The 21,446-nt window shown below is 36.6% G+C and overlaps 2 protein-coding genes across 4 annotated transcripts in view; both read left to right on the top strand.

The window, feature by feature from the left end:
- NUA (nuclear pore anchor) overlaps positions 1 to 9,493 on the top strand; it is a 28,354-nt gene extending 18,861 nt beyond the window's left edge. Inside the window, exons 4-6 of the mRNA XM_020666121.2 lie at positions 1,022 to 6,900; positions 8,035 to 8,092; positions 9,208 to 9,493. Of these exons, the coding sequence (XP_020521780.2) occupies positions 1,022 to 6,856 (5,835 nt within the window). The 3' untranslated portion in view covers positions 6,857 to 6,900; positions 8,035 to 8,092; positions 9,208 to 9,493. The remainder of the gene's footprint in view (positions 1 to 1,021; positions 6,901 to 8,034; positions 8,093 to 9,207) is intronic.
- Positions 9,494 to 14,134: 4,641 nt separating this feature from the next.
- LOC18432363 (large ribosomal subunit protein eL42) lies at positions 14,135 to 20,914 on the top strand. 3 transcript variants are annotated; one of them, XR_016060850.1, is made up of 7 exons: positions 14,250 to 14,376; positions 14,616 to 14,677; positions 18,776 to 18,887; positions 19,002 to 19,069; positions 19,153 to 19,227; positions 20,191 to 20,251; positions 20,448 to 20,914. XR_016060850.1 is itself a non-coding variant. In XM_088873977.1 (7 exons), the coding sequence occupies exons 2-6, from the start codon at positions 14,675 to 14,677 to the stop codon at positions 20,248 to 20,250; spliced, it is 318 nt and encodes a 105-aa protein (XP_088730103.1). In that variant the 5' UTR covers positions 14,347 to 14,518; positions 14,616 to 14,674; the 3' UTR covers position 20,251; positions 20,448 to 20,914. The 3 variants fall into 3 exon arrangements, 2 of the variants coding, with proteins under 2 accessions (XP_020521800.2, XP_088730103.1); XM_088873977.1 differs by having other exon boundaries at positions 14,347 to 14,518; XM_020666141.2 differs by having other exon boundaries at positions 14,135 to 14,376; positions 20,191 to 20,485.
- Positions 20,915 to 21,446: the final 532 nt, after the last annotated feature.

Raw genomic sequence — 21,446 nt, 5'->3', positions numbered from 1 at the left:
CTTATCTGTTTCCATCCCTTCCCCCCTTCTTCTTATTTCTTTTTCCTTGTCCCTCTCTCCCAACTATAGCTAGCAAGTCAGGGGATAACAATATATTGTTCCAAGAAGTTGGAGGCAAAATATGGGGTAAAATAGAGATGTCAAAAATTATGTAAGTTCAAGAATCGTGAAGATTTCGGATTTGGCTCAAAAAATGGTGCAAAAAAAATCGGATATGTAAAGATACCACAAGATAAGGTTATGATTTGCAGGTATTGTATTGATACATTAAAGTAATTGAACAATAGTTTTATGTCTTTGCCTAGTTCCACCAGGGTAATACTTGCCAATTTTTGTTTGTATTTTCATTGAATACATCAATAACTCTTACTCTTCTATCACGCAACACAAACATTGAAACAATAACAACAATACTAAATAAAAGAACTACATTAGCAAATAACAAGAATTTTGACCCTCACTATATGATTGTAGTTAACTAAAACACAAAAACCCAACTAATGATTCAAAAATCTGAATCGCACCCTGAGTCAGCAGGGGTCTGATTCGAATTCCCCCAGCCCGACTTGAGTGATTCTCCAGACGGGCTGCATTTAACCAAAAAAAAAAAGGCTTTGAAAATGAAGGAAGTCGGGCAATTCTGGGTCTTTTGGCCCATAAAATGGCTTTCCTTTTGATTGTGTCCAACTCGGGTAATTCTCCTGTCCGACAGGCAATCTTTAAATCATTGATCCCAACCATCTTCTACGTTCTCGATTGCGATTCTTCTATATCGTCTCTTGTATTTTCTTCATTTGATGTTTGCTCAGTGTCCTCCAGTGTTCCTTCCTACCTTCTCCTCTTCTTCTTGTTCTTGGTCTTCCTCTATCTCTCTCTCTCTTATATTCATCTTGTCTTCGTCAATTTTCTTATGTGTCTCTTCTCTGCCATTTCTGTGTTTGATACTTTCTTATTTCCTAGGATTTGCCAGTTTGTATTTCATTTCATTTGGTTGCTATTTCTTTCTTCATGACCATTGCAGATTAGTAAAGATTCAGAAGTGGAGCGATTGAGTGTTGAAGTTTCCGAGCTTCACCAATCGAAGCGGCAGCTGTTAGAGCTTCTAGAGCAAAAGGATTCGGAGATCAATGAGAAGAATGCTGTGATTAATAGCTACCTTGACAAAATTGTCAAGTTGACGGATACTGTTAGCTTGAAAGAGGCTAAGTTACATGATGGTGAATCAGAGCTGTCACGATCTCGTGCTACTTGTGCTCGCCTTGCCCAGGAGAAAGAGCTTATTGAGAAGCATAATGCCTGGCTGAATGATGAGCTAACATCGAAAGTGAATAGTCTTCTAGAACTACGCAGGTCTCATGCTGAATATGAGGTTGACATGTCTGCTAAACTTGCCGACGTCGAGAAACAACTAAATCAATGTACTGGTTCGCTAAAATGGAACAAAGAAAGAGTGAAGGAGCTGGAAGAAAGGTTGGCAGCTGCACAGGAGGAGTTATGCTCAAGTAAAAATACGGCTGCTGCTAAGGAAGAGCAGTTCTCTGCTGAAATTGTTACTGCTACGAGGCTTGTGGAATTATATAAAGAAAGTAGTGAAGAATGGTCTAAGAAGGCAGGGGAGCTTGAAGGTGTTATAAAGGCTTTGGAGACACATTCGAACCAAGTTGAAGATGACTATAAAGAGAAGCTTGAGAGGCAAACAACTTTAAAAAATGAACTTGAGAAGGAAGCTGCTTCCCTAAAGGAGAAATTGGAGAAGTGTGAACAGGATATTGAGAATGCGAGAAAGGAAAATGAGCTAGACCTTCTTCAGCTTGTCAGTGTACCGGTTAATTCAACTGGAGAAGCAACAGTCACTAGCTTGGAAGGTAGAAAAGGAGTTGAGGGCAACAAAATGATTGTCCCGAAGATGCCATATGGTGTGTCAGGGACAGCTTTAGCGGCTTCTCTTCTCCGTGATGGTTGGAGTTTAGCCAAAATGTACACCAAGTACCAAGAAGCCGTTGATGCATTACGGCATGAGCAACTAGGTAGAAAACAATCCGAAATTATCCTAGAGCGCGTTCTATATGAAATTGAGGAGAAAGCTAAAGTTGTCATGCATGAAAGAGAGGAGAATGGAAAAATGCTTGAAGCGTATACTTCAATGAATGAAAAATTGCAGCAGGCACTTTCTGATCAGGCTGGGTTTGAAAAAACCATAAGGGAATTGAAAGCAGATTTGAAACAGCATGAGCGGGACTCCAGATTTAAAGAAAGGGAGATTGAGGACCTCAAAAGACAAGTGGTAGTTCTTTTGAAGGAATGCCGTGATATTCAGCTTCGTTATGGAGTAGGGAATGGGAATTTTCCTGATGATGCACCAAGTCATGCGGTTGCTGACTTGGAGGTTGATTCTGAAACAGATAAAGTGATTTCTGAGAACCTTTTAACATTTAAGGGTATAAATGGTTTATTGGAGCAGAATGTGAAACTTCGCAGTTTGGTCCGTTCACTTACTGCACAAGTTGAGCAAAACCAAGAAGAGTTAAAGGAGGCATTTCATTTGGAGCTTAGAAATAAAACTGAAGAAGCAGCCTCCAAGGTTGAGGCTGTTTTGAGAAGGTCTGAAGAGCAAGTGCAAATGATTGAATCACTTCATAGTGCAGTGGGAATGTATAAGAGACTATATGAAGAGGAGGTAAAAAATCGTGCTGCATATCCCCCACTTTTAGAAGCAATTCCAGATGACGGAAGAAAGGACCTTTTGCGTCTCTTTGAAGGGTCCCAGGAAGCAACAAAGAAGGCCTATGAACAAGCAGCAGAGCGTGCTAAATCTCTTGAAGAGGAAGTCGCTAAAGCACGAAGTGAGGCAACATTTCTACGTCTCGAGCGTGATAAATTAGCTATGGAAGCAAAATTTGCACGTGAACGGCTTGATAACTTCGTTAAGGACTCTGAGAATCAGAGAAATGAAGCAAATGCCATTCTTGCTAGAAATGTGGAATTCTCTCAAATGATAATTGAATATCAGCGGAAGTTGCGTGAAAGTGCTCAAATTGTACAAGCCTCTGACGAGCTCTCACAGAAGTTGTCAGTGGAGCTGTCTCTTCTGAAGCATGAAAAAGATATTTTGGTGAATGCGGAGAAGCGAGCATCTGAGGAAGTTGTGAGTTTGACCAGGAGGGTGCACCGCTTACAGGCTAGCTTGGACACATTTCAAAGTGCAGAGGAAGTTCGTGAAGAGGCGAGAACCACTGGGAAAAGGAAACTAGAGGAAGAACTGCAACGTGTTCAAAGGGAGTGGGCTGAAGCTAAGCGAGAGCTTCAGGAAGAAAGGGAACATGTTCGGCATCTTACCAATGATCGGGAACGAACACTAAAAGATGCTATGCGACAAGTGGAAGACATGGGTAACAAGTTGACTAATGCATTGCAGAGTGTAGCCGCTGCAGAGGCTAGGGCAGCTGTATCTGAGGCTCGTTGCATTGATCTGCAGGCGAAACTCAAGCATTCTGAAGATAAATTTGCTGTAAAGGGCCCTGGTACAGCATCAGCTGTCTCTCTAACCAATGAGGCATTCACAGATCTGCAAAAAGCAAAAGAAGAAATTCAAAACTTGAAAGATGAAGCAAGATCGTACAAGGATCACATGTTGCAGTTTAAGCACATAGCACAAGTGAATGAAGATGCTTTGAAACAGATAGAAGTTGCTCATCATGAGTACAGTACAGAGGCAGAAAAAATGAAGAGATCATTAGAAGCTGAAATTGGATCTCTGAGAAGAAGGATTTCTGAACTCGAAAGCGATCTTTTATCAAAGGACAGAGATACTGCATTGGTCATTGCTGAAAAAGAGGCATCACTGTCTTCTGCTTTGGCGGAGATTGTGCGACTTAATGAGATGCACTCTGCTAAAATATCTCAAAGTGAGGAACTGGAAATTCGGATATCTTCGCTGAAGGAAGATCTGGAGAAGGAGCATATGCGCTGGCGTACTGCCCAAAACAATTATGAGAGACAGGTTATCCTACAATCTGAGACAATTCAGGAACTCACTAGAACTTCTGAGGTTCTGGCTCTTCTGCAAGATGAAGCGTCACAATTACGCAAGACTGTGGATGCTCTGAGAAGTGAAAATGATATTTTGAAGGCAACATGGACTAGAGAGAAGACAGAGTTGGAGATGTCAAAAGTTGAAGCAGAGAAGAAGTACAAGGAAATTGATGAAGTGAATAAGATCTTGCTCAATCGCCTTGAAGCACTGGACATCAGACTTGCTGAAAGGGAACGCAGTGTTGCTGGACAGTCTCCCGATAAAAAGAATGAGAGTGACCTGCAAAATGTGATTGGCTACTTGCGCCGGTCAAAGGAGATAGCAGAGACAGAGATCTCCTTGCTGAAACAAGAACGGCTTCGGTTACAAACACAGCTTGAAAGTGCTCTAAAGGCTTGTGAGAGAACCCAAAGTGAGTTAAATGCCGAGCATGCTAATTCAAGAACAGCAATTTACACAGATGAAGAATTTAAGTCCCTTGAACTTCAGGTTAGAGAATTAAATTTGCTACGCGAGAGCAACATGCAGCTTCGACAGGAAAATAAGCACAATTTTGATGAGTGTCAGAGACTTCATGAGGTTGCTCAAAAAGCTAATGCAGAGGTAGAACATTTGGGTAGACTCCTAAAGGAAAAGGAAGTTGAGCTGGAAGCATCCCATAAAGAACTTGAGAAGCAGAAGTCAGAGTTGGGCCACTGGGAAAACAGAGTATCTAAATTACTCGAGTCATACAAGAATATTGATGTGGGAAACTATGAAAATCTGAAGGCTGATTTTGAACGAGTCCAGGAAAATCTGGTGGCCAAGGAAGCTGAGCTCGAAGAACTAAAAAAGATTTCTGTGGAGAAAGAGGAGAAGATATTGCAGTTGGAGCTAGAGCTTGAAAGCAGAAAACTGGAATTAACTGAAATGGAGAAAAAGATCCAGGATGCTACTCAAATTGAGGATAAACTCAAAGCAGAAATTGAAAGACTGAAGAAGCTTACAAACAGCTGGAGGAGAAAAGCTGAGGCCGTGATGAAGGAGAAGGAAGAATTGAACAGAGAGAAACAAGCTCTTTCCAAGCAGCTGGAAGACTATAAATCAAGCAAGAGGAGCACAGGGGAGACCCCAAAGCAACATGAAACAATTATTCGTCAAGAGCAGATAGAAAATGAGAAGGACACACGTATACAGACGCTGGAGAAATTGTTTGAGAAGGAGAGGGAGGAGCTTCGCAAAGAGAGGGTAAATCGAAAACATGACAGGAAGATTTTTGAAGGGATCGTTCAGAAGGCTGCTCAGGAAAAGAAGAAATTGGAAGAGGAACTTAAACACATGCATGCAAGAGATAGAGGTACAGAGAATAGTGGGTTGGCAGCAGCTCAACTGTCCTCGGAAACAGAGCTGGATGAGAAAACGGCTGGGTATTTTTTGGCTATAGAGCAGATGGAGGAGGCAGCAGGTCTATCCGTTAGTGACAGTGGCCATGGACAGACATCAGAGCAACCCCTGCCTGTGGATACATTGTCATCTGCTGGAGCAAATGATAAATCCAGCCGGCAAGTTTCTTCTACAACTCCCCTCATTCCACCAACTACAGAGACAACTCCTCCTGCTGCTCTGCCAGTAAAGGGATCAGAGGAACATCAGTTGGTGTCAAAGCCCCCCATGGCTGAAGCCCGGAAATTTTCAAGGAAGATCGTTCGGCCAAAGCTGGAGCGTCCATCTGCTTCATCTCAGCAGCAGCAACAGCATGTTGCTGAGGTAGCAGCAGCAGAGGCTACTTCAGAAATTGACACTAGTGGGCATAAGGGCAATGAGGCAGAGGAAGCAAGACAACCTTCCATTGATAACCTGGAGGTCCCAATGCCAACAACCAGTGGTGCTCGAAAACGTTTGGCTTCTTCTTTGGACTTGAAGGAAGATGAAGCAGCAGTTCTCTCCCATGACCAACAAGAACAACAGTCACTTGATCTGACAAAGAAGTCGAGGACTGATGACCAAACCAGTTTTGTTACCCTTCCTCCTCTTCCTGCTGATGATCAGTTGTTATCTGGGGAATCGGCTCACATTTCTGATGAGCAAGAGAAGCTCATTAAGGAAGAAGATACAGCTGGGCTCAACAGAAAGGAACAAACACCCAACAGTGTCATGAACGAAGTTGAGGCTGAGCCTCCTCATCAGAATCTAGAGGCAGCAAATGAGGCTGAGCCACCATTATCGGAGAACCCTGAGTCACCTGGGAACACTGTTGCAGAGGATGATGATGCATCAAAGAAGACTGACGACCAGGAAACAACATCATCTCCAATGGAGATGGTGGTGGAAGAGAGGGAAGAGGGGGAGCTAGTGGCTGAGGAGGAGGGGGCTATGGATGATGATGCAGTGATGATGCCACTGGAGTCATCATTTTTGGCAGAAGAAGGCGAGGCTGCACCTCAGGTGGAGGCAGAAGTTGAAACTCAAGCTGAGACTGAGGTTGACGCTGGGGTTGAGGCCGAGGAGGCCTCTATGCATGAGGAGCAGCAGCAGCGAGGGCATCATGTGGGTGGTGAACAAGCGGCAGAGGAGGGGAATGACGGCAAATCTAACAACGACAAGGAATCCAAGGCCCTTGAGAGTGGTGCAAGTGGTTTGGCTGAGACTGAGCACAAGGAAGAAACAACAGCAGCTTCTACTACAACAGTAGTTCACCAACCTCGGGAGTTGAGCACACCAGGGGGAAGGACAATGTCAAGGCGTTTGGACAGAGGGTTTTCTTCACCAGCTAGAGGAGTAGGACGTGGCAGAGGTGGAAGGGGCAACAGGAGAAATGTGGGCAGCCAAGGTGGTCGTGGGTGATGTTCTGATGAGGAATCAGAAGACCAGTTGACTTGTTTGTACTGGTGAGGTTTATTTTTTCTTTGTTTTTTTGGTCTCTGAACTCTTTGGTTCCATGACATAAATGGTTTATTTGTCTCTGGTTTTACTCATCCATTTCATGGAATTTTTTGTTTTGGTTTGTAGTTGGTTTGGTGTCTGATTAATGAAAAACTCATGGTATCTGGGGGTTCATTGGCATTGAATGTTTATTGATGGTGTCATGATAGTTTCTTGTCATTGATGATATAATACTTTCTGAGGCTAATCCATGTCATAGTATTATTTCTGAGGCTAATCCATGTCTACAGTGTTTTTTTAAGCATTGATTGTTATTGATTGTATCATGAGAGTTTTTACGTGACATTTGCTTAATATGAATGGAATAAGATTGAATAGGCTTTGATGATTGAAGTAAGGTGTTTGTCATGGACTCTTAAGCCTAGGTTATTTTGAATTCTCTTATTAAAATTGATCTATTATTTTCATCTATCATAAAAATACTGACTTCTTCTGTACTTTGAGATTAAAACTTACATGCAATACTTTCAGGTTTCTGGTAAGGTCCCAAAAAGTTTCTTTTGCTTCAAACTATTGTAGTAAGCTTTGCATTTATATTAACAACGTTGTCGTTGTTATGGTTAGGGTTCCCATTCTTTCCTGTAAATCTTGCTGCTACCACTCTTCTATTCTTCGTATTACTTGTTTGTCATTATAGGTTTTTAGCACCTGAGATTGTTAGCATGCTGAAATTTAAGTGAATTAATACTTAATTGGAGACCATTTTATTAGTTTTAAATGCTATAGTGCTGAAACCAACAGTTCCTCACAGAATGAGGATTGTTTTATTAGGAATGATGAAATCTATCATAATACCTTCCCTCATAGTCATAGCTGTTGCAAACAATCTAAGGATGGTTTGTTTCGTGCAATATGGCTATCGACCTACTGTTTGTTAGATTAATGTGAATGGTTGAGTTGTGCTCATAATAGCTGTGATACTACTAAAAGTTTGAAGAGTTGGTGAATTCTTTTCAAAAATCTGTATAGATCAACCTTCTAAATCTAATGGTTAAGTTATATGAAGAGATTCACCTGAACTAATGTTCTCTTTTGTTCTTTGTTTGTGCTTGTTGCGGTTTTTTTGTTTTTTTGGGAAGAAGCAAAGGCGGGAGTTGATTATCAAGAATTCACCTTTCCTTGAAGGCATATAAAATGGTAAGCGATAAATATTGATTTTGACTCTTTTAAGTCTTTATATCTTGCTTTGATCTTTTATTTACTCGTAAAACTAAAATTGTGCAATGGGATACACTTCCTTGACTTTCATCTAGAAAGACACCTAGCGATGGACATGTGCAAAATGAGGACATCCATCAGACGAATGGAAATTTGTCAAAATACATCTCTAACTGATCATATGTATTTTGATTGGATTTTTGAAATTAAATTAAAAGAAATGTAAAATGCTAAATATTTCATCTCATAGGTGCATTTTGATATACTTGTCTTAGAAAAATGATTCTTCAGTTTTTTGTTTTGTATAATGAGTAAGGTTACGTTGAAACGGTTGCTGTTTAGCTGGAAGGTATCCAATATTCATTCAGTAGAGGGGGCTCATCACCTTATTCAGATATTAATAATGGAGTTTAGGAAAGGAGCAGAGCATCTACTCCACAGCTATAGCAGTTGATGTGCAGTTGGGAATGCCTAATGTTTCAATAGTTAACTGCCTTACAACTGGAATTTCATGGCATTCAGCAATATTAATACTGATTTTTCCGTAGTCTCTCTCTCTCTCTCTCTCTCTCTCTCTCTCTCTCTCTCTATATATATATATATATATATATATATATATATATATATATATATAGCTTTTATGATTTTAACATTCCTTGTGTTATTTGCAGCCAGACCCTGAAATCTATGTATAGGTGCATTTTGATATAATTGTCTTAGAAAAATGATTCTTCAGTTTTTTGTTTTGTATAATGAGTAAGGTTATGTTGAAACGGTTGCTGTTTAGCTGGAAAGTTATCCAATATTCATTCAGTAGAGAGGGCTCGTCACCTTATTCAGATATTAATAATGGAGTATAGGAAAGGAGCAGAACATCTACTCCACAGCTATAGCAGTTGATGTGCAGTTGGGAATGCCTAATGTTTCAATAGTTAACTGCCTAACAACTGGAATTTCATGGCATTCAGTAATATTAATACTGATTTTTCCGTAGTCTCTCTCTCTCTCTCTCTCTCTCTCTCTCTCTCTCTCTCTCTCTATATATATATATATATATAGCTTTATGATTTTAACATTCCTTGTGTTATTTGCAGCCAGACCCTGAAACCTATTTACTCACAATTCAATTCGATCGGAGAGGCGTTTAAAATCAGTTTTGAGCTCATAGGTCTTGTGCGCCTCCTAGGACTGGGGAAAGGTTGGAGTGAGTGAGTTTCGGATTGCACTCTACAAACTCTGTTTTTGCACGAGTGTTTGTGCAATATAAAATACTATCGTTTTGGAAATGGGGAGTTTATCTATGTGTTTCTAAGGGCTCAAAACTTGCCCTATAGTGGATGAATGAAATCTATATAGATAAAATATAAGCATTGGCTTCAATTTTATGTGGTCTTATAATGTGCTCAGATGCTAAATTTTAAGAAGAAATTACTAATCTATTTATGGTGTTATCAAGACCAGACCAGCCAGGTTGTTCTAATTAGTTGGACGTCTGATGGTTTTTTTTTTTTTTTGGCCCCTGTCCCATAACAAAAATTAGGTTTCGTTGGAACCGGTTAAAGTTAATGTTTAACCGATTTTGGTGGCATTGGTTGATCTAACCTAAAGTTTTTAACTGATTAGGTCAGCTAAACAAAATTGGTGATTTTTTAATGTATTTTATATTTTTCAGCTATTATTATTTTTTTCTATTAGAAGTTTGGTTTTTTTTTTTTTCCCTCGAGCGGAAAATATTTTCCTCCTAGATGCATTAGTAGGGTTGAAGAATAATAGGGAGGTTTATGTTTTTTAACTGGATATTTGAATTTTGAAAAATGCATTTGTGTATTGATTTGTTGAGTGCCTCGGGTGATATTCAAGAGCAGTTCAGATGTTTTCCTGGCAGAGGGAACCCATGCAGATCACATGCATAATTTAAAAAATATGCAAAGAGGTCATTTACTTTCAGCATAACGTGGTCACAATCATTTTTGGCTTTTAGGTTTCAAATGGCTTTTAGGTTTAAAAAATGAGGTAGTTGTAAATATGTTATTGATTAGATTCAAATTTCTAAATTTTTTTTTGAATTTTGTCACATACTTTAAGTCATCCAATTTGATATTTGTACGAAAGATAAATGATCTTGTGGTATATAGCTAGTCTATGGGACTGTATACTATGATACCATTTTTTTTTAGGGAAAATTACATACATATATGTTGTAGTCTCTGTTATTACGGCTCTATCGAAGAGTTTACGTTATTACCAACGTATACGTTTTTTTTATGTCAAAACGGAAATTTAAAAACAAGACGATTTTACCTTTTTTTCGGTTGTTGAACAACCGAATTCAAAGTATTTTTGGTTGTTCAACAATCGAAAATACACCAATTTCGGTTCTTGAAGAACCTTAAATTTTCGGTTGTTGAAGAGCCGAAAATTTATTCAAGAACCAAAAAATGCGTTCTCTTGTGGCGTATTTTTTCTACTTTGAACTTATTAGATAAAATCAAAAGGGAACAACTAGTTTGGGCCCCTAAATTTAGAAGAAATTTTAGGGATTATGGGATTAGACGATAAAATCAAAGGGGAACAACTAGTTTGGGCCCCTAAATTTAGGAGAAATTTTAGGGATTATGAGATTAGACGATTAGGAGAAATTTTGTAGTGTATTCTCTTTCTATCTCTTATGGTTATTGGGCCCTTAAATTTAGGATAAATTTTAGGGATTATGAGATTAGACGGTTTGGAGAAATTTTGTAGTGTATTCTCTTTCTACCTCTTTGAAGGCATGGTTATTTGATAAAATCAGGTGGGAACAGTTAGTTTGAGCCCATAAATTTAGGAGAAATCTCAGAGGTTATGAACTTACCCAAAAAAAGACCATAGACGAAGGGAGAGAGAGTTTACAAAAAAACCATTTTACTCGAGATGAACAACCAACAATCCAAAATATTTTGAATTCGGTTGTTCAACAAAGAAAAATGGAAAAGTCGTATTTTTAAAAAAATTTTGTTTTGACATGAAAAAAAACAGGCATCGTAGTAATAACGGAAACTATTCGGTAGAGTCGTAATAACGAAAACTATAACGGATATATACGTAATTTTCCTTTTTTTTAATAAAATGAGCTAACAATCAGTTTTAGCCATTAGATGTGAAATCTAATAGATGAAAGTGTATCATGGCATTTGAGAAATTTTTTTTTGGATTTTGTATCTAAACAATGATATGACCTCAACCATTAGATTTCAAATCTTAACGATTAATAAATAGTGATCGTTTCTATAAGGTTGCAACCTTAAACAATCTAATTAAGGTGCACCTCCAAATTTTTTCATAATATGTAATTTTGGTATAAAAAATTCTTAAGATTATATGAAAATCTATTTTTATATCTAATTATAAAATTTTAAACTCCAAAAATAGTTAAAATCAAGTAGATGTATAAATATATGAAAATCTTGAAAATGGTCAGTCTAGGCAATATATTGCAAGCTGCACTATTTTTGAGATTTAAAATCCTTTTTTTTTTTTAATATTCATACATCTTGATATCAAGATGATCAATTAGAGGGTTTTTTAACATTAAAACAACATTTTCTAATGGATTTTTAAGGTGTATCTATAATTCTACATTTCAGGTTACGAGGTTATATAAACTTTTTTCATATATATATATATATGGAAAATACTATGCAACGCCTATAGGCGAAAATGAACAGTGATTTCACCTACCCCCATCACCGTCCAAAGTTCACGCAGTCACGATTGTCCGGTAGTGTTTCATTTTTCTTTTTTTTTTTTATAAATCGGAATGACCTGAAATTTGGAGCGTGTATTCATAAAAAATAGGGGAATATTTTTAAAAATATAAAAAAAATTATTTTACATGAAAAAAATTGATGTATTTTGGTCAATTTTTTTTATAGATAATTTTTTTTATATATTTTTATTAGATGCACCTCAGTAAGATGTATATACCCTCCAAATTTCAGGTCATTCCAATTTGTAGAAAACAAAATGAAAAATAAAACACTACCCGACAATCGTGACCGTGCGATGAAATTTAGGGAGTGATGAAGATAGGCGAAATCAGTATTCATTTTCACCTATAAGCATTGGGAAGGCTTTTCCTCTATATATATATCTATTATACACTATAACTTGTTGAGAAAATATATATATTACACACTATAACTTGTTGAGAAAATAACATCCTTGTGCTGAATATGGACCCTCCAAGTTTTGGTCAAATATAAATATTTCGGAACTCAAAGTGCAATTTTTTTCATATGGGAGTGGTAATTCTAATTTGATCCCAAAGTTTCACAGTTTTTTTTAAAAAAAACCTCCTAAAGGTATTTAACATGAAGGATCAAATACGCTTTCGTAAAAGTATGATATACATCCTCTGATCCCAATATATGTTCCTAAGGAAACAAATAAACAAATCTTAATTTTAACTAAGAAAATTTTAAAGCATAGATAATTTCCCCTCAACATAAATGCTATAGTTAGAACGAGGCTCAGGTTTAAAGCCAAATTTCTATACCCACCAAAAAGTGTAGTCGCCTAAAATAATAATAATCTATTTTTGCTCTGGATTATGAACTTTGAAATTTGAAAACTGGTGCAAATTTTATGGATACATAAGTACTTGAACGCTTCAAATAAGGAAAATTGTTGTATGCGTATGGGGACGCATTCCTACACTTGCATCCCCTCAAGGCGTAAAATGTACGTCTTAAACATAGATGCAAATGGGTGGTCCCTTCAAAAAATAATTATACTAGTGGTCTAAATATTTTTATAAAATTATTATTTTCAAATTTCTAAATTTATTTATTTATTTTATATATTAATGATCTCCATGTTAGATATTAAGTATTTTTTAAAAAAATAAGTTCAAAATCCATCTCAAAATAGAATTTTAAGAGGGGATTCATTTCTACATATGAGCCCATATGAGTCCCTAGGACTTAGAGAAACCAAGTCCTTCAGATAATGTGTTATAAAGTATATTAATGTTATGTACTTTTTTTTTTTTTTAAAGGGGCATGTTTGATTACTGGAAAGTAAACATTCATTATAAACTATATTTTTTGTTTCATGGAAACTAAAATCTTATCTTTTTTGTTAGAGGAAGTTCAAGGTAACCTGTGTTTTGATAACCTAGTGAAATGTTTTAGAAGCTATGGGTAATTGTGTTTTATAACATACTGCAAGTTATGTATACCTATATTTGATAACTTGTTGGAATGTTAAAGAAGTTCATGGTATCTATATTTGATTGATAACAAGCCAGTTTGAAATGTTCATTTATGACATATAGTCTTCTTCTTTTTTCTTATAAATTATTCTCAAAAAAAAAGAAGACAATATGTCATATATGATACTCGTAATCTTCAACATGTCCAACAAAATGAATATTTAAGATCAATTGTATAAGGAATATGTCGTCCTCTCCCTCTCCATCTCCCAAAACAAACGCCTTTCATAAGGTGGCCTCTAGAGACTGCATGGCAATTAAATGGTGTCATGTTTAATTTTTAAGAACATATTATTTCTAATATAGAGATCATGAATTTGAAAAAAAAATTAAAGAATTTAAATTTTTTAAAGGGTGCGGGTTCTATAAGGTTGTAACCTTAAACAATCCAATTAAGGTGCACCTTAAAATTTTACCATATCATGTAATTTTATTGTAAAAATTTCTTAGTATTATGTTAGAATCTATTTTCATACCTAATTAGAAAATTTTAAAATCCAAAAATGGTTAAAATCAAGTAGATCTATTAATATATGAAAATCTTAAAAATGGATGGTCTAGATAATGTGTTGCTAGATGCACTATTTTCGGGACTCATATTTTTTTTTCAACATTAAAACAACATTTTCGATAGATTTTTGAGGTGCATCCGTGATTCTATATTTTAAGGTTGCAACCTTATTAAAAATTTTCTCATTTTTAAATAATAGTTTAATAAAGAAAACATTTGGTCTAATAGTTTCAATTGTTTTTAAATGAACGGTTCATTTGCATCAATCTTTAAAATCAATCTCGTTATTTTTCTGTGCTATTTTTTAAGGTTCAAAATTATAGATGTTCAACTTGATTAGGTCTCATATCCGTAATTCTTCGTCGAATAGGATACTGCCTGAACGGACGGTCCAGGTTAACAATTCTTCATCGGACGGGGCAGAACGCATTAAATATTGGAGTTAAAAACACAATGGCCTTAGCCCTAGCAGAACCTCGCCGCACTGTGAAACAGCAGCCGGTAATTCTCTCTCTCTGCGTCTCTCCTCTCTGTGCATTTCTATCTCTTCACCTCTCTCTCTCTCTCTCTCTCTCTCTCTCTCTCTCTATATATATATATATCTGTTGGATGGGATTTTCCCTCGTGAAAGGAGAACCTGAAGGTTGATCTTGAGGCATTGATCCCTTCTAAAATATTCATACCCATTCATCTATATGAATCCATGAACCCTGATTTCTTTCTATTTGGTGAATTTTCAGCGAATTTCGTTGTTTTTGTGCCTTAATTTTATTGTGGTGCTGCTTCGCTCTCTGAAAAAATGGTATGCTTCAAAATCCCCTTTTTTTTTGCACATTTTTGCTCGAATACTACCATTTGATTGTTAATTTGAACTCAAAATGGAAATATGATCTCTGCCTCCTTTTATATCCTTCATGTATTTTCCTTTTAGCTGGCGTTTAGGGATAATATCTCTAGTATTGAGCAGGGTTTGGAGTTGGCATTTAATACTCCAGTTTATATCTGTGTACTTATTATTTATTTGAGATTTTTCGGGTATATGGAAATCGAAAATGTGTTAATCGAACTAATAATTATTTATTGTTTGAGAACACACACAGCTGCAATTGTTTTTTGTTCAAGACATGTATTTTATTTTGATATTATTAACTAAAATGGCAAGCTAATTCACAATTGTCACTCTCGCGAATGGGGCGAACTTTAACGTTTGAAAAACAAAGATAAACTTATTTTGATTAATGCACCCTCTATGCGCTGGAACGCGGTGAAAAACTAAATGAAGGAAAGTAGTGGTTGGAAAAATTTCAAGAGGATGATTTAATTGTTAAACATGTTTTCTAGCATTTATGAATGCAAAATTATATAGAATCTAAGGTTAGAGCACCTCCAAGAATCAATATCATGAAGTATTTGCACTGCGGTTGTATTTGAGGATTTCTTTCTTATCATCATCCAATTTTTTTCGTTTGTTTTATTCGCAGTTTGTATCCTATGTTTTCTGTTCGTTTCCCATGATAAAGTGGTATTAGTAAGAAAATATCATTGAGATTTGTGATGATTAATAAATGAAAGGCAATTATCTCTTGTAGTAGGGATCGGACTCTTGACTTGGAGGGTAATCCTATGGAATCCTATTAGGATTTTCTTGACTTGATTGAATGAAGTTTCATCAATTTTTATTTTTCATGTAGCAAACTAAACACAGGCTTAAGTGCATTCTTCTCACCTTCATCCTGAAGTTTGATGAGGTGGAGATAATTAACATTGTTGATCTGTTAGACCAATAGTAGGTGTGTAAAATCCTTGAAAAGGTTGGAGCTAATAGATTTTGTTGAGTTGTGGGGCTAGTAATATTCCCACAAATGCTATGAGGGGATAAGTGTATTTTTTGCAGTGTTTTGGTTGTTGTAAATTTATCGATTCTAGTTGGAAGATAGGCATGAATTGATTGTGGAAATAACCTCTAGATGGAGAAATGATCATATTGCCCGGGGATTTCTTCATTAACTAATGAGGCTCATGGTTTTTGGTAGCTGAAATTGACATTCTCGATTGTGGTGGGTTTATAGGCCATATTCTTTTGCATTTTATCAATGGCTTTTTCTGTAGGATTCTTTATAAAACTTAAGGGTATTAAGCAATGAGGGCCCATGTTTTATTTTAGTTTGTGTCGACAATGGAGGCTTTTGGCAACTGTCCTAAAGAAAATTAAAAATAAAGCTTGCGGTTTGTCTGCGGTGTCAACCTTAAGCAATTAAAGTAATGTGCACCTCTAAATCTTGCCTAAAGATGCAGTTCTCGTGCTGTTAATCTTTATGATGGCCAAAAAATCTACCTAACTATGAAATTTAAAGCTAAAAATTTTATGTAAATCGAGTAGATCTATAAACAATTAAGACTTTTGAAAATGGACCTTCTAGATCATGTGCTACAAGATGCATTAGTTTTAGGATTCATAAATCTTTTTTTTTTTAATATCCCTGTCTTGAGGTTCGGATGATCAAATATAGGGTTTCTCGAAGTCGGAATAACCTTTTTAGGTGGATTTTGAGGTGCATCTTACTTTTTCAGTATATAGCTGACACCTTATATAAACGTTTTGGTCTTATCTCATAAAATAAATGGTGGAAATCTTTAGCAGAATCATCGGACTTTGGGTTTGGAGTTTGAACAAGGATCTTAGGCTTAGAGATGGGGAAAATATATACTATAGATAACATGTCATTCATGAAAGATGTGTTAAGAATCAAGAGATAAAGACGTATGGGGGCTCTCATATATTGTTATGAACTAGAAGAGAACAAGAGAGAGTTTTGATGAAATAAAAAGATAGTCTCTTAAGAGACATTCACTAAAGCTAGAATGAAAAAGAAACGATAGAAGTTTAGGTGGCTAAGAAAAGCACTCAATTTGTAGGATGGGGGGCAGGTAACTGATTGTCCAATGAGAAGACCATGCAGTACCACTCCTACTTTAGCTAAGTGGTCTACTTTGTCATTTGCTTCCCTCAAAATATGGTGGAATGTGACTATACCTTTTTTGGTATGATGAATTATCTTTTCTATCATATCTCTATCTTCCACCAAAATTTTTCCATCTTTGAGTCCATTGACAATGAATTCAGGGAATCCTTTTCAACATTAACATTGAGAAATCCCCCCTCAAGAGTAACATTGAGAGAATCCCCTATCAATAGTAACATTGAGATAATGTCCCTCGGTGAGTAGTTGGCTTAAGAATCCTTAAAATCTTTGCATATATCCCTAGCAATGATCAAGGTGCCCAAAGATCCGCCATCAAAGCAAAGCTTAAGGGCCCAAATTTGAGGGGGCTTCTGATGAATTGCTATAGCCATGAATGTCTCTCCTCTAATAAGATGGCCAATATCCAGTTTTAAAGAGCACTAGGCGGCACCTAGGCGGCTGTGGTGGCCCAAGCCGCCCAATGCCTAGGCGGGCGCTCAGAGCTTGGGTGGCCCAGTTAAAAAAAAAGAAAAGATAGAATTCGATAAGAGATGACCATAATCCATATTTTCATACAATGCTAAAACAATAAAACCATACAAGCATACACTGATAGTCTGATACACACAAAAGTTAGATAGTAGAAACTAGAAGTAAAAACTAAAAATAAGAAAAAGAAAATATACAGAAATTCAGAAAATATACAGTCTAGGACGCATTAGTCAGCAGTCAATACTCAACAGGCAACACTCAACACCAAGAGTCAAGCGTCTTCAACTCTTCATTCTCCAGGTATCTTCATCAGAAGGAATAGGGTAAGCTTCATCATATGCATCAGATTTGAGGCCATCATCATCAGTCATCTCCCTCTTCAGTATTACACTCGTCCTTCTCTTTTTCTTCTGGATCTCCATCTTCCTCGTCCTCTTCTTCAACCTCCCTCTTACTATGTGCACATGGGGCCCTAGGAGTCTTGGCTGCTCTACCTTTTTCTATCTTTTTGTGCTTTCCTTGAGCTCAAATATTGTATAATCTCCTCCCTGGTGGCCTTAGGAACATTTTTACACGGGGCAACATCCCCTTTAATACTGGCAAGGTGTTTTTTGAACCTGTAAATACCCCCATTAGTATCCTTTTCACAGTAATTGCATTTAATACGGTTTTTGTCATTCAGATTTGGGTTATAACCATACTTCCAATCGGGATCACCACTTCTAGAAGAACCGGGAGAAGATATTTCCATAGAACAAGAGTCATTTTCATCCTTTTTTGGTTCTTCTAAATTCAAAAATTGTCTAATCTCATCCTTAATAGTTTTAAGAATCTTTTTACAAGAAGCAACATTCCCTTTAATACCAGCAATATGTTTCTTGAATCGATTAATACCTCCATTGGTATTTTTTTCACAAAAATTACACCTTATACAATTTTTATCATTTGGTTTGGGGTTATGACCATACTTCCAACCCGGATCACTACTTGTTTCCTATAGGTTGCAATATGTATTTACAATTGGACTGTACATGACCTTCCACAAGCCAACAAGAAAAGATCAATATCATATTTTTACTTAAAATAAGTTACAAGTTGAATATGTAACATAATAATTCTTTTTAAAAAAAATCGATTGCCAGTATCTTACTTTTGTTGGTATCTATGTGTTCATATGTCAATGCAATGAATGGGAGTAACTATCGAGGGTGGAGCTTAGATGCCTAAAGTGTTAATATGTAAATCGGCCTTCTTTTATTAGAATTATTGTCAAGCAATACTCTTTCAAGTACAACCAAGTCAGGACTAATTGACTTCAAAATGAGAAGAATTGGGAAACTACCTTGAGCAAATACTAAATCACAATCCTTAGAATTTATTAGAATTGTCATGTTGCTTTATGGTGCTTTTTCGAATATTTAGCTCTATTTTATTTTATTATCCAGGTCAACGTTCCTAAAACGAAGAAAACTTACTGCAAGAACAAGGAATGCAAAAAGCATACCTTGCATAAGGTCACCCAGTACAAAAAAGGGAAGGATAGCCTTGCTGTCCAAGGTGGGTCACTACAACCAACGCCCAAGTACTCGTATGATAAATAGTTGTGCTTTCAACTGTTCTTATATCATGAAACTGCGAAAGAGAAGGCAACTTTATTTGTGAATTCTGCAGGCAAGAGACGATACGACCGCAAGCAGTCAGGTTATGGTGGTCAGACAAAACCCGTTTTCCATAAAAAGGTAGGTTTTAATGATTTTGTGATAGTATTCTACTTAAATGATAAGAGCAATCTGGTTAAAGAGTGTGTATGGGCTATTTTCAGGCAAAAACAACTAAGAAGATTGTGTTGAGGCTGCAGTGTCAATCATGCAAGCATGTCTCTCAACATCCCATCAAGGTGAGCTGCCTGCTTCTTTGTTGGGGAATGCTATGTAGCTCGAACATTGGGAGATGTCGGGACAAATTTCTATGATTTAGTGTTTGTTTTCTGATAGTGACTGAATTTGGTATTTCTTTGCGCTGCCAATAATCTATACACACGTCTTAAAATGCTTAATGGATTTTTCGTCTGAATAATTGTGCTAGGTGTGTATGTATATAACCCAGGGAACACAGACTTCTTTATAGATAATGTTATTCAAACCCTAAAGTACACAGCTATTAATTTATCCTTAGCTAATCATTTAGTTAATAGTTTTCTTTCCTTTTCATTTTGTTTTTCTTTAATAGTTTTGCATTTTGTGGAGCACAAATAGTAATTATAGTACTTCAATTTCGAATATTTGTATAAGATCTTGTTTAGGTTCTTGTATTTTGTTCCATCTCAGGCTGTGTTCCATCACAGTGACAGCCTGACAGATTGTGTTCTTTGGAAATTGTAGAGAGTTTGTTATTTTGGTTCCCACTCATGAAATGTTCAGGGGAAGTAAGAAAGGAACATTTTTCTGAAAATAGGAAAAACAGTTTGAAAAATGTTGTAGTGTTTTTAACAATACCGATTCTAAAAAGTGGAAAACTGGGGGTTTTTTAGTTTGGAATCTCCAGCCTCCCTATGTAGTTTGACTTGGGTGATTCTCTAGTGGGGGCACACCTTTTGAAACACTGGTGCATAGAATATAGTATACACTTAAAATTACACCAAGTGATATCTTCAGTACATATCCAAAATGGACACATGGATGGAGTCCACTATTTGCGTACAGCTAGTATCTGGAACTGGTGTTCGGTATTAGATATTAATCAATTATATCAAGCCAACATTGTGTACCTTCTAAAGCAACAGACTAGGTTTTTGTGCATCACTACTTTATTAGTTTAGTGAAGGCACCAGACTGACTAGCCTATGTTATCTTCTTTGCAGCGATGCAAGCATTTTGAAATCGGTGGGGACAAGAAAGGAAAGGGCACGTCTCTCTTCTAAGGTGGGGTATGCTGTTATCTCAAGATGTTTTTCTATGTTCACATGAGCATTTGTTTTCTCTATCGGATCAACGGATTGTCAAAACGGTTTTAGTTATACATGAGACATCTCAGACTCTTCTTTTGTTTGTTGTCCCACTCAATTTTTTTTCTGGGAAATTTCAACTTCTTAAAAGTTCAATAGCTATATGAATACAGAAGAGTGTGATGGGTACTCAGCCTGGTTCTGAGCCGAAGGGAATCTGTGATTGCTTTTTGGAGCGACTTACTATGATTTGGAATGGAGTATTACTAAATATGAAACCAGTGGGGTCAACAGGCTGGGACAGCCCTAGAGGCCTGGCCACATGCCGCAGGCCCTTTTGGCAGATGGATGGCGTTGGTCCGGCCTTCCTATGATTTGGAATGGCTTTCCAAATATGAAAACTGGGGAAGCAAGGCATACACCTCTAGTGACTGTGTTACACCACCATTATTCCATAGTCCATTCATGGTGATGGTTGGTATATATGATCTGCAGTTTTTGATGATGACCGTTCACCTAAATTTTGTAAATCACCACTAATTGTCATTAAGAATGGATGGTGGATGTACCGTGTACCATTAGCTGGTATATGCTCTACTTTTGCGAAAACTAAATGAAATTGCATGGGGACGTTAGTAAATATGTATCTTTTTAATGGTTCAATTTTTGTAGGGCTGTAGCTATTCAGGGTTTCACCAGCTTGTTTCGTCCTAAATCTTTAAAAAAATCCTCAAAGAGGACTGAGAATTGTGAACGTTGGGTGTTTTGTTTTCACAAGATATTAGCACCAATATAGGAGCTATTGGTGTATTTGAACAACAATTCTCTCTAAACAAGTCACTCTGAGGTATTAATGTTTTAGAACCCTATTGTCACACCATGTCACCTATTGGATATGGGATTGTATATTATGAAGCGTATAAGGAGGTCACAATTATTTTGAACTATCAAATGTGAAATTTGACGTTTCAAAGAGTGTCACATGGTTTAAGAAATTTTGTTTTGGACTTTGTGCCTAGGCAAATGATACATCTTCTGCCATCCGATTTCATATTCAATGGTCAAAAATAATTATGACTTCTTTGTATAAAAGATAAAGGATCTTATTGTATACATTTCTATTAGATATTAGTATTTTACTATTAGGAGATATTAATTTGAATATATTAGAT

The sequence above is a fragment of the Amborella trichopoda genome, chromosome 8 (assembly GCF_054954075.1).
Source record: "Amborella trichopoda isolate Santa Cruz 75 chromosome 8, AtrichopodaSantaCruz75HAP2 v2.0, whole genome shotgun sequence".
Lineage (NCBI taxonomy): Eukaryota > Viridiplantae > Streptophyta > Magnoliopsida > Amborellales > Amborellaceae > Amborella > Amborella trichopoda.
This window is presented reverse-complemented; position numbering and strand designations above follow the sequence as displayed.